The 16,019-nt window shown below is 43.9% G+C and overlaps 1 protein-coding gene across 1 annotated transcript; it reads left to right on the top strand.

The window, feature by feature from the left end:
* Window positions 1-1,310: 1,310 nt before the first annotated feature.
* On the top strand, window positions 1,311-15,901 carry vsig10 (V-set and immunoglobulin domain containing 10). Its single transcript, XM_083644597.1, has 9 exons — window positions 1,311-1,590; window positions 1,914-2,204; window positions 4,009-4,314; window positions 6,086-6,370; window positions 12,301-12,585; window positions 13,360-13,473; window positions 13,742-13,754; window positions 15,385-15,527; window positions 15,621-15,901. Exons 1-9 carry the CDS (start codon window positions 1,539-1,541, stop codon window positions 15,713-15,715), a joined length of 1,584 nt encoding a protein of 527 aa, XP_083500723.1. The 5' UTR covers window positions 1,311-1,538; the 3' UTR covers window positions 15,716-15,901.
* Window positions 15,902-16,019: the final 118 nt, after the last annotated feature.

The raw sequence follows: 16,019 nt of genomic DNA, 5'->3' as shown, positions 1-16,019 counted from the left end.
GTTTACATTTTAATCAATATGCGTTTGTATTAAACAACAAAAGTAGCCCCACATAAAGAGGGGCTTTCCAAAAATTGGAATCACGCTAGATTAGAAAAAATGCTTTTCGTAGGGACGGACGGAGGGAGTCATTTATCGAGCTACTATTCTCATAGACGGTGCAACTAAACTGGTGCAAATCGTTAGCCTATCTCTTTATTTTTATTATTTACTTAACCACGCATTGCTGTTTATACCATTTAGGACCCTATATAGATTATAATAAAAGATTTGTTTTCAAAAAGGCTATAAACTACAGTAGGATATTAAACTATTACGCGCAGTGCACGATGGGTAATGGGGACTGAACAGACTTGGTGGAACACAATTAAACTTCCGGTCACGGCTTTAAAAAATAAAAGCTCTATTGACGCCCCAAATGAAACCATATCACATTATTTGTGCTTTCATTTTGAAGGCAATACCACTGAATTTCCGCTCATGTCCTGTCCTTTTCGGTGCAGCATGACCATGGGCTGTATAAAAAGAAGAGCGAGAGAGGGAGAGAGAGAGAGAGAGGGAGAAAGAGAGAGGGAGAGGGAGAGAGAGAGAGAGGGAGAGGGAGAGAGAGAGAGAGGGAGAGAGAGAGCATCGTAGAGGGAGCGCGCGGAGCAAGCACATGTGATGCCTGTTGCATTATCATAATTTAGACAGTGGTCGAAATTGGAAAGTCATATCTGCACATTAATCCGATGGTACAGTGGACAAGTTAGAGCGCCATCGCGCCAGCGTTCCGCTTTCAAATCTTACACGTAGTCACATTTTTTTTTAAATAATGGGGCAAAAATAGTTAAATCTGGACATGCCGTACATAGGCTATAGAGGGAATTTAGACGCGTCACGCGGGTATACTCAATGCTGACTAAAAAATAAGTGACTAACTGACTATCCTTGAGAGATCTGTATAATTTTTGTGGTTTAGGCTACATGGTTAATAATGCAAAGTTCCTGTCTCCCCGAATTCTTCATTAGCCTATGTATAAAGCAATCAAAAACTAAAGGGGTGTATGGGGGTGCTTCCATGGAGTCTCCGCCCTTATGTTGCCTTTTTTTTTGCATGAATGAAGGGGATATTAATTGATGTAAACGGCCTACGGTGGGGGTTTTTAAGTATTTATGGCTCAGTTGTGGTTAGGTCACTCACAAGCTGGACACAAGCTGAAATCTGCCGTAGCCTACCTAAGCTACTGTACCTTTAACAAGGTGACCACAGGGTGTGGTTTAGTGCCCAAGTTTCCGGATGAGCATGCCCTAGTAAACAATAATGCAAGTGTACAAAATCTGATCTGGAGCGAGAGGAGTCATAATGTCAGTTTGGTCACATTTGGTATATTCTACCTAAAGTTTGGTGTATTTTATAATGGGCAGACTGGTGTTCCTGAATCCTGGTGTATCATTTGCTCTACAAACACAACTCCAAATTGGAAGACTAGTCAGACAGGTTTGGACTGTATAGGCTTTGTTCACCTTCCAGGCGATGTAGGCATTGGAAAGTTAACATGAAGGTGGTTACAGCTGCGGCGTTTCTACAACTGTGTTTCTATGTGACAGGTGAGTGTTATTAACGTGTAACTGCAACAGGTGTTCCGCCAATTGTATGTTGCCTAGCTACTTACCTAGATACGCGCTACCTAGCGATTGTGCGCATGCTAACACATAATTTAAATACATGTATTATGATGATGATGATTGTTATGATTATTATTATTTTTTATTTTATTTTTTATCTTTTTTGGACAGGGCAGCATAAATTGACAGAACACCGGTCAAGTGTTTTCTATCTGCCTGTGACAGACGGAGACATGACGCAGGTGTAGCGAGATGTTTGGTTCCGCTGGCCTGGAAATGCTTATGCATGTCCCTTCTGTCTTCAGTTTCAGGTGAAGTTTCGAGCGAACCCGTCTTTGCAGCGCCGGGCGACAGAGCACTGCTTCCGTGTTCCACCGACGCCGACGGTAATAATGTAACACCGCTCTCAACGAGGTGGATGAAAAATGGAAGAGAAATTATTATCCCTTCGCCCGGGCAGCTGCGGCTCACAGTCCTGAATGGCACTCTGAACATCCAGGAAGTCGTGGAAGGTGATGAGGGCAGCTACCTCTGCAATGCCACATTCCCCAACACTAACAGCACCATCCAAACAAGGGTCCAGCTTCAAGTAGCCAGTAAGTATATTTGTCCATGTGGGGCCAATAGTTTGTCTCTGTGGTTCTCAACATGGGGTCCGTCCGGGGACCACCAGGGGTCGTTGGGAGGGGGTTCTAGAGGGTCCCCAGCAAATTTGAGCATGATTTCACTTTCAAGAAGATAACTCAGATTGATAATGTGGAAGTAGGCCTACTGTCTGTTGATCATAGTCTCACTGTTATCTCCATGGAATTCTGGACAAAATTTAAAAATCTAACGATAAAGATGTTCTCAGATTTGGGAAACCAAATCTCATCAAATGGGGGTCCGTGGACCTAATGTATACTAAATTGCCATTTGAAAAAGGTTGAGCATCAGTGGTTTGTCCTGCATGTCCATGGATAGATTGGTGGAAGTCATGTTTTTTGTTATTCAGATCAGTTGCTTGCAGCAGTGTGTTGAAACTGGTTCTTCAGCATGACATACCGTTGCATTTAGACCAGGCCACTGAGGCCAGGTTACTACAGAAGGCTGAATTCACTGGACAGCTACTACTGACACACAGTAATCCCTATTCATAGTATTCTGTTGCATCATCATCATTATCATCATCACCATAAGGCCATCTTGGTAGGAAAATAACAGGTGATTGTAATCAAACGACATAAATTTCTATGCATCATATTGGTAGGAAATGCATGTGACATCACGGCAATACTATGAATTAGTAGCCTACATGTATGTGTTTTTTCCTCAAGAAATCCAACCCTGCTCTTGCTCTAGCCCAGGGATACTCAACTTGCTTTGCCTGGGGGCCACTTTCGTGAAATGATAGAAGGCCAGGGGCCAGTTAATAAACAAACAATATACATTTTTCTGTCGCGGATTGTAGGTTTTTGGGGTGTCAGCCGGAGTTTAGTCTGACAATGTTGTGCACACCGGATAGTTAGTTAGGTTAAGTTAGTTAGGTTAAGTACATACATAAGTGCCTGAGTAGCGAGCAGACGGCGGTATTTGACAATTTAGCAGCTAAATTATAGATTATTGAAAGATATTCCATTATTTCAGACTGAAATACTATAATAGAAGTGGAGTATTGGCCAGAGTGACATGAACATTTGGACACTTATTCAGCGGGTATCTTGCATGTTGCGTTCAGGTGCACTGTAAAAAACTTTTCTTTTTTTTTGCAATTCCATCGTGGGCCGATGCGGCCCACGGGCCGCAAGTTGAGTATCACTGCTCTAGCCTATACCACAATAAATAGTGTGCTCTGTGCATGTAATTTATAATAATAAAAATGTGTTTGATGATAAGTAACACTAAGGCAGGGTGATCGGTCTATTTAAAAAGTAACTACTAAGTTACGTTATAAAATGACTGTATTAAAATAAACTCAGTAGAACACTGTAGCATCGCATCACCACCATCAAAGTCAAGTTTGAACAGTACTTAGTGCTGCTTGTGCTGCCATGTGTGTTGCTGACAATTGTTTTAAAATGCAATGCAAGACTATTGCTCTGTTTTTTAAACAGAAAGCTATTGCCATTTATATCAAGCTACATAGATTGCATTTTTCTTTATTGGTATAATTGTATCTGCATGAGATGTTTTTTCTACTTTAAAATTCAAACCATTTTAAATTTCAAACAAAAAATTAAACGATGCAAAAGAAAACTAAACGTAACTTCATTTTAAAAACATAACCAAGGCACAGAAAAATTCATGAAGTCACTACATACCACAGAAAAGTAATGTGTCACTGTCCAACACTGCTATAACTGATAATAGCTGATTCATTTACAGTTATGTGTGAGACTAAGCACATAATCCTTCTTCCAGGAGGTCCAGAAAACGTATCTACGTCCATCGGTCCGGCGGCTGCCCTGCCCAACGGGACGCTCGTCGCCTACCGGGGCTCCACTGTGTCCTTCAACTGCTCCAGCTCCTCCTACCCGTCTCACAGTCTGTCCTGGAGCTTCAGCCGATTCTCGTCCAGCAACGGCTCTCTGCCCACGGGTGCCGGATCCTGGCTGGCCTTCAGGATAGAGGACGTCCAGCCTGCTCATCAGGGGGAGTACAGCTGCAGAGCCCAGAACACTGTCTCTGCCCAGGCAGCCAACAGGAGCACACAGCTGCTCGTCTACTGTAGGTGACTCACACAACCAGAATATCATAGAGAGATGTCTTATTGTTTAGGGTACTTCTCATTTCTCATTGGAGGGCACATTAGAGAGGGAGGGGCCATACAGCAAGATACACACTCAGATTTACTGGATCACGAGTGCATGGAGTTTACCTGTACCCTGCAGTTCCATAGTAACATTTAGCTCATAACTAGAAACAGAGCTGTAGTGAAGGGGCCAAGTCACTTCCAAGTCCAAGTCAGGTCAAGTTTCAATCAAAACCAAGTCCAAAGTGGGTTGAGACTAAATCAAGGACTATTTGAGACAAAGACCAAAACAGGAAATACATTATTCATATGGATGTCTTTCCAAATGAAAAAATAATGCTTAAGGAGTTTTAAAGACCCCATGAAATGGCATCTTTACTTCCGTGATTTGATGCGTGTCCTGTTGAAACAGGATGTTGGGGCTATATTATATTTATGTCTACTCGTAGTGCCGCATGATGTCACCATGAAATCTACTCTGTTTTCCAGGAAGTAAACGTAGGCTAATGGAAGTTCATTTCAAGGGGAGTTCAAGGATCAACATGAATGTAGATCTACTCTATCTCCAGCAGCTCTGTGTTCTACTGTATCTCCAGCAGCTCTGTGACCTACTGTATCTCCAGCAGCTCTGATCTACTGTATCTCCAGCAGCTCCGTGACCTACTGTATCTCCAGCAGCTCTGATCTACTGTATCTCCAGCATCTCTGTGATCTACTGTATCTCCAGCAGCTCTGATCTACTGTATCTCCAGCAGCTCTGTGACCTACTGTATCTCCAGCAGCTCTGTGACCTACTGTATCTTCAGCAGCTCCGTACTAAATCCTTCAACTTTCAACTTAATTATGCATTGGAGTTTTACTCATTACTAATGCATAGACGTTTGAAGACTATTACATAACTGTATACAGGTGCAATTCCTTACTGTACATTGTTTGTAGTGCTGGGGAGAAGATAAACCAAGTCCAGTACAACGTCGAGTCAAAATGGACATGAAACCGAGACGCCAATAATTAAATTAGCTAATTAAATTTTTATATTCGATTGAGATTGACCGACACAAAGACACCACTTGAGTTTTGTTAAAGTCGCCAGTCTCACCCAGCCAGCATACTGTAGCAGGACATAAACTAACCACAGTATTTTAAAAGGACTGTGAAATAATTTCTTGCAAGCTTGTTCCCTGTGTGTTGTGTGTTCAGCTCAGAACTTCAGCTCAGTGAGACAATGTTATCAGCAGGTCGGGGCCGGGCTGCTGGGTTGTGGTGTGGCCACTTCTTGGCAGTCTGGATATTGATCTTCCTCAGGACTTCCTGAATTCTGAACATTCACTGTTTTTGCCAATGTCCCAGTGCAGGGGTGTCCAAACTATTTAGAATTGGGGCCAGATCAGGCAAGGTTTCATTTCCAGTTGCAAGATTAGCTAAATTGTGTTGTCTGCTTATAGCAAACGTCTGGCTCTATAATGTGTGATAATAATACATAGTAACATAATAATGATGTTCATTTCTTAAGCAGAAGTATCTAAATAATGACAGACACTGAATCTTTCTTTGAAGGTTTAATTAATATTATTATTAACCACTTTATTGCGAGGGCTCGAGGGCAAACCAACGAGGCATGGGAGGAATGAGCGCTGCCAGTTCAGCGGGCGAGGCAGCGAGGGACGCTCGAAAGTTCTAGTATATATTTATGTATGATAAAAAAAAATACAATCCTGACTGTGATTTCTCATGTGTCCTCACTAGATGCTCCAGAGTTGCACCCTGAGTGCCTATGGAGGCAAGGAGAAGACCTGTCCCAAGTCCAGTTCAGCTGCACCTGGTTCAAGGCGTACCCGCTCCCCACGCTGCGCTGGGTGGAGAACTACCACAGCCAAGGAGCTGAGGGACCTCTTTATGTGTCCCAGGTGACGGAAAGCCTGGCGGTGACCATGAACCGCTCGCTGCTATTCGACGGGCAGACGCTGACGTGCGCGGCGCAGCACCCGGCCCTGCCTCCGGGAGAGGAGAAGGCGTGTTCGTTTACCCTCAGTAAGCATGTTGTGCTGAAGTCACGTGTTTGTTTACCCTCAGTAAGCATGTTGTGCTGAAGTCACGTGTTTGTTTACCCTCAGTAAGCATGTTGTGCTGAAGTCACGTGTTTGTTTACCCTCAGTAAGCATGTTGTGCTGAAGTCACGTGTTTGTTTACCCTCAGTAAGCATGTTGTGCTGAAGTCACGTGTTTGTTTACCCTCAGTAAGCATGTTGTGTTGAAGTCACGTGTTTGTTTACCCTCAGTAAGCATGTTGTGCTGAAGTGACGTGTTTGTTTACCCTCAGTAAGCATGTTGTGCTGAAGTGACGTGTTTGTTTACCCTCAGTAAGCATGTTGTACTGAAGTCACGTGTTTGTTTACCCTCAGTAAGCATGTTGTGTTGAAGTCACGTGTTTGTTTACCCTCAGTAAGCATGTTGTGCTGAAGTGACGTGTTTGTTTACCCTCAGTAAGCATGTTGTGCTGAAGTGACGTGTTTGTTTACCCTCAGTAAGCATGTTGTACTGAAGTCACGTGTTTGTTTACCCTCAGTAAGCATGTTGTGTTGAAGTCACGTGTTTGTTTACCCTCAGTAAGCATGTTGTGCTGAAGTGACGTGTTTGTTTACCCTCAGTAAGCATGTTGTGCTGAAGTGACGTGTTTGTTTACCCTCAGTAAGCATGTTGTGCTGAAGTCACGTGTTTGTTTACCCTCAGTAAGCATGTTGTGCTGAAGTGACGTGTTTGTTTACCCTCAGTAAGCATGTTGTGCTGAAGTGACGTGTTTGTTTACCCTCAGTAAGCATGTTGTGCTGAAGTGACGTGTTTGTTTACCCTCAGTAAGCATGTTGTGCTGAAGTCACGTGTTTGTTTACCCTCAGTAAGCATGTTGTGCTGAAGTCACGTGTTTGTTTACCCTCAGTAAGCATGTTGTGTTGAAGTCACGTGTTCGTTTACCCTCATTAAGCATGTTGTACTGAAGTGACGTGTTTGTTTACCCTCAGTAAGCATGTTGTGTTGAAGTCACGTGTTTGTTTACCCTCAGTAAGCATGTTGTGCTGAAGTGACGTGTTTGTTTACCCTCAGTAAGCATGTTGTGCTGAAGTGACGTGTTTGTTTACCCTCAGTAAGCATGTTGTGCTGAAGTCACGTGTTTGTTTACCCTCAGTAAGCATGTTGTGCTGAAGTCACGTGTTTGTTTACCCTCAGTAAGCATGTTGTGCTGAAGTGACGTGTTTGTTTACCCTCAGTAAGCATGTTGTGCTGAAGTCACGTGTTTGTTTACCCTCAGTAAGCATGTTGTGCTGAAGTCACGTGTTTGTTTACCCTCAGTAAGCATGTTGTGCTGAAGTGACGTGTTTGTTTACCCTCAGTAAGCATGTTGTGCTGAAGTCACGTGTAGCTGCTGAATGTTTTATGGACTTTCCACTTAAGAGGCTGCTCAGCCTCTGTGGACTCATAGTCAGGTTGCAGTCTCAAGTCAAGTTTAACTAGGGATGGGAATTGATAAGATTTGATTAATAGCAATGCCATTATCGATTCTGCTTATCAGGCCGCTTCTTTACACGTTCCCTTATCGCTTCGTGATCAATTCTCTGTGTGGAAAAAAGTAGGCCTACATAGGTTTTCAGCATCAACACAGCTGTTTCATTATCTCGAGTCTGAACACAGTGTAGAATGTCTGTTTAATAACATTTAAACATGTTAAAATAAATTAAAATCTATCAACATATTGCTAATGTTTCTACCCTCAAAGCGATAATTTTACTCATGTTAAGTTTTGTAGCAGTAAAAAATATTTGCACAGTGAAAAGCTTTTGAGATGACTGAGATTTGAATATACTGCATCAGTCAGCAGGAAAAACAAACGGCTTGAACTCTCACCTGAGTCTGTGAAAAGATCAATGGCAACATTGACTTGCACTCAGTAGTATACTTATTGGCCTTTTGATACAGGGAAAAAAAACGGTTTAAGTTTTTGATATACCTAGGCCCTATACCCTAGGCCTAGGCTTTGTGAGGAATCCTTTTTCATGGATACCTCGTTACCGGTTTCATGTGCCTCCTGCCCTATAGGATAACCATGTGCCCCCTGCCCTATAGGATAACCATGTGCCTCCTCCCCTATAGGATAACCATGTGCCTCCTCCCCTATAGGATAACCATGTGCCTCCTCCCCTATACGATAACATGTGCCTCCTGCCCTATAGGATAACCATGTGCCTCCTCCCCTATAGGATAACATGTCCGTCCTCCCCTATAGGATAACATGTGCCTCCTGCCCTATAGGATAACCATGTGCCTCCTGCCCTATAGGATAACATGTCCGTCCTCCCCTATAGGATAACCATGTGCCACCTCCCCTATAGGATAACCATGTGCCTCCTGCCCTATAGGATAACCATGTGCCTCCTCCCCTATACGATAACATGTGCCTCCTGCCCTATAGGATAACCATGTGCCTCCTCCCCTATAGGATAACATGTGCCTCCTGCCCTATAGGATAACCATGTGCCTCCTGCCCTATAGGATAACATGTCCGTCCTCCCCTATAGGATAACATGTGCCTCCTGCCCTATAGGATAACCATGTGCCTCCTGCCCTATAGGATAACCATGTGCCTCCTGCCCTATAGGATAACCATGTGCCTCCTGCCCTATAGGATAACATGTGCCTCCTGCCCTATAGGATAACCATGTGCCTCCTGCCCTATAGGATAACCATGTGCCTCCTGCCCTATAGGATAACCATGTGCCTCCTGCCCTATAGGATAACATGTGCCTCCTGCCCTATAGGATAACCATGTGCCTCCTGCCCTATAGGATAACCATGTGCCTCCTGCCCTATAGGATAACCATGTGCCTCCTGCCCTATAGGATAACCATGTGCCTCCTGCCCTATAGGATAACCATGTGCATCCTGCCCTATAGGATAACCATGTGCCTCCTGCCCTATAGGATAACCATGTGCCTCCTGCCCTATAGGATAACATGTGCCTCCTGCCCTATAGGATAACCATGTGCCTCCTGCCCTATAGGATAACATGTCCGTCCTCCCCTATAGGATAACATGTGCCTCCTGCCCTATAGGATAACCATGTGCCTCCTGCCCTATAGGATAACCATGTGCATCCTGCCCTATAGGATAACCATGTGCCTCCTCCCCTATAGGATAACCGTGTGCCTCCTGCCCTATAGGATAACCATGTGCCTCCTGCCCTATAGGATAACCATGTGCCTCCTGCCCTATAGGATAACCATGTGCCTCCTGCCCTATAGGATAACCATGTGCCTCCTGCCCTATAGGATAACCATGTGCCTCCTCTCCTATAAGATAACATGTGCCTCCTGCCCTATAGGATAACCATGTGCCTCCTCCCCTATAGGATAACCATGTGCCTCCTGCCCTATAGGATAACCATGTGCCTCCTCTCCTATAGGATAACATGTGCCTCCTGCCCTATAGGATAACCATGTGCATCCTCCCCTATAGGATAACCATGTGCCTCCTCCCCTATAGGATAACATGTGCCTCCTCCCCTATAGTATAACATGTGCCTCCTCCCCTATACAAGCAGTGTTACGCTAGTCATTTCCCTCCTGTCATCAGCTGTAGTCATATTTCTCCCATTGTATTTCTGTTGCTGCCATGCAACTTCACCATGCAACAGTTCATTGTATGTTTGGCAGCTAGTCTAGTCAAATCTCTAATGGGCAGTTTTATTCAGGTTTAGCATGTGGTATTTAAATGTCAAAACAATCCTCCAATAACGCTGCTTATATTGCCGTTCTCCATATGTGTTTATCATAATACTGTATGATTAATACCCTGAATATGAGCTTAGTTGTAGCAACACACTGTCGGTGTTTACACAACCCATGTCTTGGTAAACTCCCATAATTAATATTCTCTGGATTCGTTGACATTAGACTTTGGTGTGTGTGTCTTATAAGACACACACCCAGGCTGCCATGCCAAAACAAGAAAGTTAGCAGTCATTGGTGTTTGGTGCAGGACACGTGGACATGTAGTGAGTCACTAGTGAGACAGTGAACATGTAGTGAGTCACTAGTGAGACAGTGAACATGTAGTGAGTCACTAGTGAGACAGGATTCCTCAAGGAGAATGCCAAAATGTGCTGTTTACCTTGCCATAACCTTATCAGCCTCCCATGCCATAAACATTGAACTCAATGTCACACTGTCATGTGAAACCTTAAGTTACCCCGTTCTTACATAACTTTCCCTAAAGTAATAATAATACAAGACTTTTTAATATAAATTAATGTGTTTTTTGCTCCTCCTCTCGCTGATTGATAGAGCACAATTGTGATTCCATCTATAATCAATTCAGGAAAGCTTATTTGTTGTTCTTAACACTCGGTGTCTGTAGTTTTTCCCAGGAAAAAGTTTGTTGTCCAGATTTCCTCTGGTAGGTCGTTCCAGAGTCTAGAGGCCTTGATAGCCCTTTCTAGCAGTGGTTCTCAACGTGGGGTCCGGCGACTAACAGGGTCCATGAGGGGGTTCCATGGGGGTCCCCAGCAAACTGTTAAAGTTCAGCATTATTTCATTGAACAATTAGATCATAGTTTCACTGTTATCTATCTACCTACAATACAGAGATTGTCATGGAATTCTGGGAAAAATCACATCTGACAATAAAAAAAGAAATCTCAGATTTTGGTCTGAAATCTAATCAAATGGGGGTCCATGGTAACCTGGCGCTGCCAGATGGATGTAGGTTGCTTCACATTTGTTTAACAACCTACATCGATTGTGAATTTGTGAACTCAATACCGCCCCATCTGGTTGAGTCAGGTTAGGTCCATGGCCCTAATGTGGACTAATTTATGAGTTCAAATGTTCAAATGAAAAAGTTTGAGATTCACTACATTATAGTAAGGCGCTTTGGATAAAAAATAGCCACCAAATGGCTTATCCTATAATAAGAATGCCAAGTCTCTGTCTGGTCTGTGAGTGAGTGAGCAGAATTGTGTTCGGCCACAGCTATGCCATCTCACGTGCGATCGCGCTGAATCTTTCAGCAAGTGTAAAGAGCAGCCCTGCCGGTGACCGAATGGAGAAGAGTTTTTTAATTAGGTAATTAGGGTCGACTAAATGGCCAAAAATGGCTAATTAGTGGCCAAAATGATTCAACACAGGTTCAGTACCATGGAGAGCTCCAGAGTGGAGGCGCACACCTGGACGGAGTTGGAATCAGCCCGGGAAGTGGACTATGAAAAAAGGGCCCCATGGGGGGGTACGGTGGTGCAGTGGTAAGCGCTGTCGCCTCACAGCTCGAAGGTCCTGGGTTCGATTCCCACCTGGGACGCTGTGAACGCTGGAGGAATGCGTGCCCGTCCGCATGTCCTCGAGTGCCCACCGCCCGGGTGGGGTCGTCAAAAGGGCCTTTCTGTGTGGAGTTTGCATGTTCTCCCCGTGCCTCCCGGGGGTTTCCCTCATATAGGAACCCCCTTCACCAAAACATGCAATATCCTGGTTGCTAATGTGGTTCCTCCTCTGGTCGTTAAGGGCGCCTGTTCGGAGGGAGGGGAACTGGTTGGAATAGCGTGAACCTCCCACGTGCTATGTCCTACCGGTGAAGCTTCCCCTGTCAGGTGAAAAGAAGCGGCTGGCTAACTGCCCATGTCTCGGAGGAAGCATGGAGCCAGTTTCGGCTCTCCCCAGATCGGCAGAGGGTGGAGCAGCAACCAGGATAAATAAATTAAATTAGCACTAATGGGGGATAAAAATGGGATAAAAAATCGGGGGGGTAAAAAAAAAAGGGCCCCATGCCAACTCTGTGAGCGAGGCCTGTGCAGATTAATGGCAGAACTTGTGATGCCCCCCCCGATACACTGCACGGGTATTCTGCTAATGTTTAAAATGGGAAGAGTTGCATTATGGGTGCAGTGTGATCACAGTCTGGTGTTTCATCCTCCTTCCTCAGAGACTCCGTTCCCTGAAGGTGAGCCGTTGGTCACCGCCCTGGACGGGACCAGCGTGACTCTAACCTGCAGCGAGGCCACCTCCCTGCCCCCCGCCAACACCACCTGGAAGAGGGGCACGGCGCAGGCGGACATGGCGCCCGGGTGGAAGTACGTGATGTCTGCGGTTGGGCCCGTCTTCAGGCTGACCATCGCCAACGTCACCAAGGACGACGAGGGCGTGTACTTCTGCCGCAGCGAGAACCCGATCGGCGTCCGCGAGCTGGAAGTCTACCTCACCGTGAAGAGTGAGTGAGCGACCAGAGGAGGCTGGGTGTGGATGATAATACAGGGATTTATATAGCACCATTCATACACAGAATGCAAGTGCTTCGTGTGAAATCGATTAAGAACAATGAGTGGATTAAAAACAGTGAATGCCTTAAAACCATTGCATTACATTTGGAATTACATTAAATGTCAAAATTAGAAATTGTCTATTTATGACCCTCTGTCTCTGCCAATGACAACAGCAGTTGTCATTTATGATTTGGTCAAATCATAAAATGACAAAAACAAACAGAAGATTGAAAAACACTGAATGATGGTCACACTCAAAAGTACACACAGAAAAAAAGTATGAATGAAACACTTGGATTTAATTTGAAAAATTACATTTCAAAACAATCATCACAGTGATATTATGGTAGGGTTACGTTGATCTTGCAATGTATAATATTGCAAGGTGTGCAATATTGTACAGGAAGTTGTATGTATGGAACAGGAGTTTCATATATAAATAATAATTAAGAATGGGTGTGGGGGAGAACATAATGTTGAGGTGTAAAATGTGTAGGAACCTGCAGGAGGGCTTGGGGCTGACATGAGGGATTGTAAGAACAATACGCTGAACAGACTCATTCCATATGAATGGAGGCAGACTGACATGTGGAGGAAGCAGCCAGTCAATGCAGGTGAGCAGGCCCCACCTGTGGAATGCCGAGAAACCTGCTCCTCCTCCCTTCTTCTTTTGCAGATGTACATTCACAAGCTTTTCTCTGTCTGTGGTTTCATCTCCACAGCTTCGTCTGCGTCCACAGGAGCCATCATCGGTGTGTTTTTAGCCGCACTGATCGTGGGATCGGCCCTCATCGTAGCTAAAACGGTGTACTCCAGCCGCCACCGGATTTGTCTCGGTAACTTCTGTTTTTCTCTCTCTGCTATTTCTCTGTATCTCAAGCACGAACGTCACAAATGCATGCAGCCACTGACCCTGCTCCATGTCACGTCACTCACAGACGTTGAATATGATTTGATCAGTCATTCTTTCATCACGTTATAATCTCATATAATGCATGTGTCAATCCAAGATGTGTCACAGCGTGCATTGAGCATGCATGAATGAATCAGAAATGTCCACCAATAAAGCTGATTTCACAATTGCTGTTCATGTTTCCATTGCAGGGAGTGGCTTTGGGTGAGTATCTCACATTTACTAATGCACTACACACAATGTATGGTTATGGTCAAAGACCTAATCTGCGAAGAAGGAACATCCATCCGAAGACAATTTAACACTGATAAATTAACTATTGTCATTGTACTTTATGTTTGGTGGTGTATTTTTTCCTCATTCTTAAGGACAATTGGCCAAACATAGGTGACATCATATCACATCAAGACATTTCCAGTGCAGATACAATGGATAGCAGAAACTTTTTAGTTCTCAAAAACATCAACAGAAACATCAAGTCTTGGTGTCCCTCAGAATCAAAGAGCGAGGCTTTCTTTCTAGACTCACCATTTTGCACCAAGAGACGTTGGGTCATACAGAGAGAATTCCATTGTAGAAAAGCAGAGTGACCAAATTCTTCCACTGACTGTTGAGAATGCAAAGCAGCCACAAGAGTGTTGAGTAAGGTGTGACTCACTTTTCTCAACTGGAAAAGTTCCCACGCTGTTGCTTAATTATGCTACTGCTATCACTAATCTCTCCAGCTGTATGTACTATAACCCATAACTGAATGCAACAATATTTATCGCGACACTTCTCATTAGGTTGTCGAAAGGCATTCTGGGAAATGTAGGAAATCACTAACTGAACTAGGAGCAGATGAGGCAGGTTGAGCCGACAGTGGGGTCACTAAAAATGTAAATTCCAACACTTTTAATTTTTAATTTTTTTTTATTTTCACATTTTTTATACAACACAAACAAGACAAAACAGACAAACAGGCTCAGACACAGGGGAAAGAAATGAAAAAAAAATAGACTAAAAAGGTCGACTAAAAACGGGTCCCAGATAGTTATACATTTTCTAAGTGCATTGGTTCTCAGGAACCTAAGTCTCTCCATGCGTATAACAGAGGTCCGTCAACCACAATTGGAAAGAGGGTGGAGAGGGAGATTTCCATTCCTTCAGAATTTGTTTTTTGGCGACAGTTGTCCCCAGTGTCAGAGACTGTTGCACAGCTGTAGGAAAGTTCAGAGAAGACTCCGAGCAGCCGAAAGATGGCGAGTTCTGCCTCCGGCTGAAGGGCCACCCCGTAGGCCTTAGAGTACCAGTCAAATATTCTGGCCCAGAATCCCGTCAGTGCAAGTAAATTCCAACACTTCACCACAAAATAATTCCTGGAATGCACCGAACACCACAGAGCTACAGAGGTGGGCACTCGAGTCACATGCCTTGGACTCAAGTCAGACTCAAGTCACAATTTTAAGTGCTTGGGACTTGACTTGAGACTTGACTTGAGACTTGACAAAACTGAATTTGTATAGAATGAATGCATTTTTTGAAGTTGAAAATGATAATAGAAATCAAACTCACAAGGCTCTTACCAAGTTATCCTATTAAAACCATATTTCATTGAAAAGTCCTAGATATTTAGTTGACTTGAGACGTGTGCCTCAAGACTTGAGACTGAGTTGGGACAAAGTTGACTTTGTCCCACCTCAGCAGATGGAAGATATATAACAACAGTGTTAGAGAGTATCTGAGGAGTTTTCCTCAGATCTCTATCACCATTAGAAGGTTCATCCACACACAGTGTTGACACTTGACCTGTAGCAGCCATTTTATCTGAACAATAATCTGCGTGTTCTCCCAGGCGGATGGAGGAAGACAACGGAGACGTTCTGAGTCTGGTGGAGTCGGACGATGAGCAGATGTTTCAGGACACAGTGCCCAGGCTGCCACCTGTCACCAACGGACACCACACAACGCTCGTCCAGATACACCGCATCCCATCCAGTGAGGAATAATCACAGCATTTTGCATTGATTTGCTGCTTTGTAAAAGCGTGGAATCGTTTTGTGATATGAAATGCAATTGTCTTCTTTTTAGGCGACCATGAGGACGCAGACATAGCTGACACGAGGACGCAGCAGCAAGAAGACACTGTACAGACAGAAGAACCAGTGGATCTTGTAACATTTTAGGTATTGGGTGGTTTTAGCTAAATGTTTTATAGGTACATAACATTCACTCCCAATGAGACTGTGAACAGGATTGGTGGAAGACATGTAAAGTTTGTTTTTTTATGTTTTTGTAAACTAATTTCTATGATCGATGCCATTTGTTTGTACAGCAGTTTGAATGTGTTGTTCTAATGTTGATGTGCATAAATGGAGTTGTTAAAAAAAAACACGTGACTGCTTCTTTTAGGTTTTGGATCAATAACTAATTGGTTGTGATGAATAATGCAGTGGAGTCAATTTTGTCATTTACTTTTGTTGAATTAAT

The sequence above is a fragment of the Poromitra crassiceps genome (genome assembly GCF_964638095.1).
Source record: "Poromitra crassiceps genome assembly, chromosome: 10".
Classification (NCBI taxonomy): domain Eukaryota; kingdom Metazoa; phylum Chordata; class Actinopteri; order Beryciformes; family Melamphaidae; genus Poromitra; species Poromitra crassiceps.
This window is presented reverse-complemented; position numbering and strand designations above follow the sequence as displayed.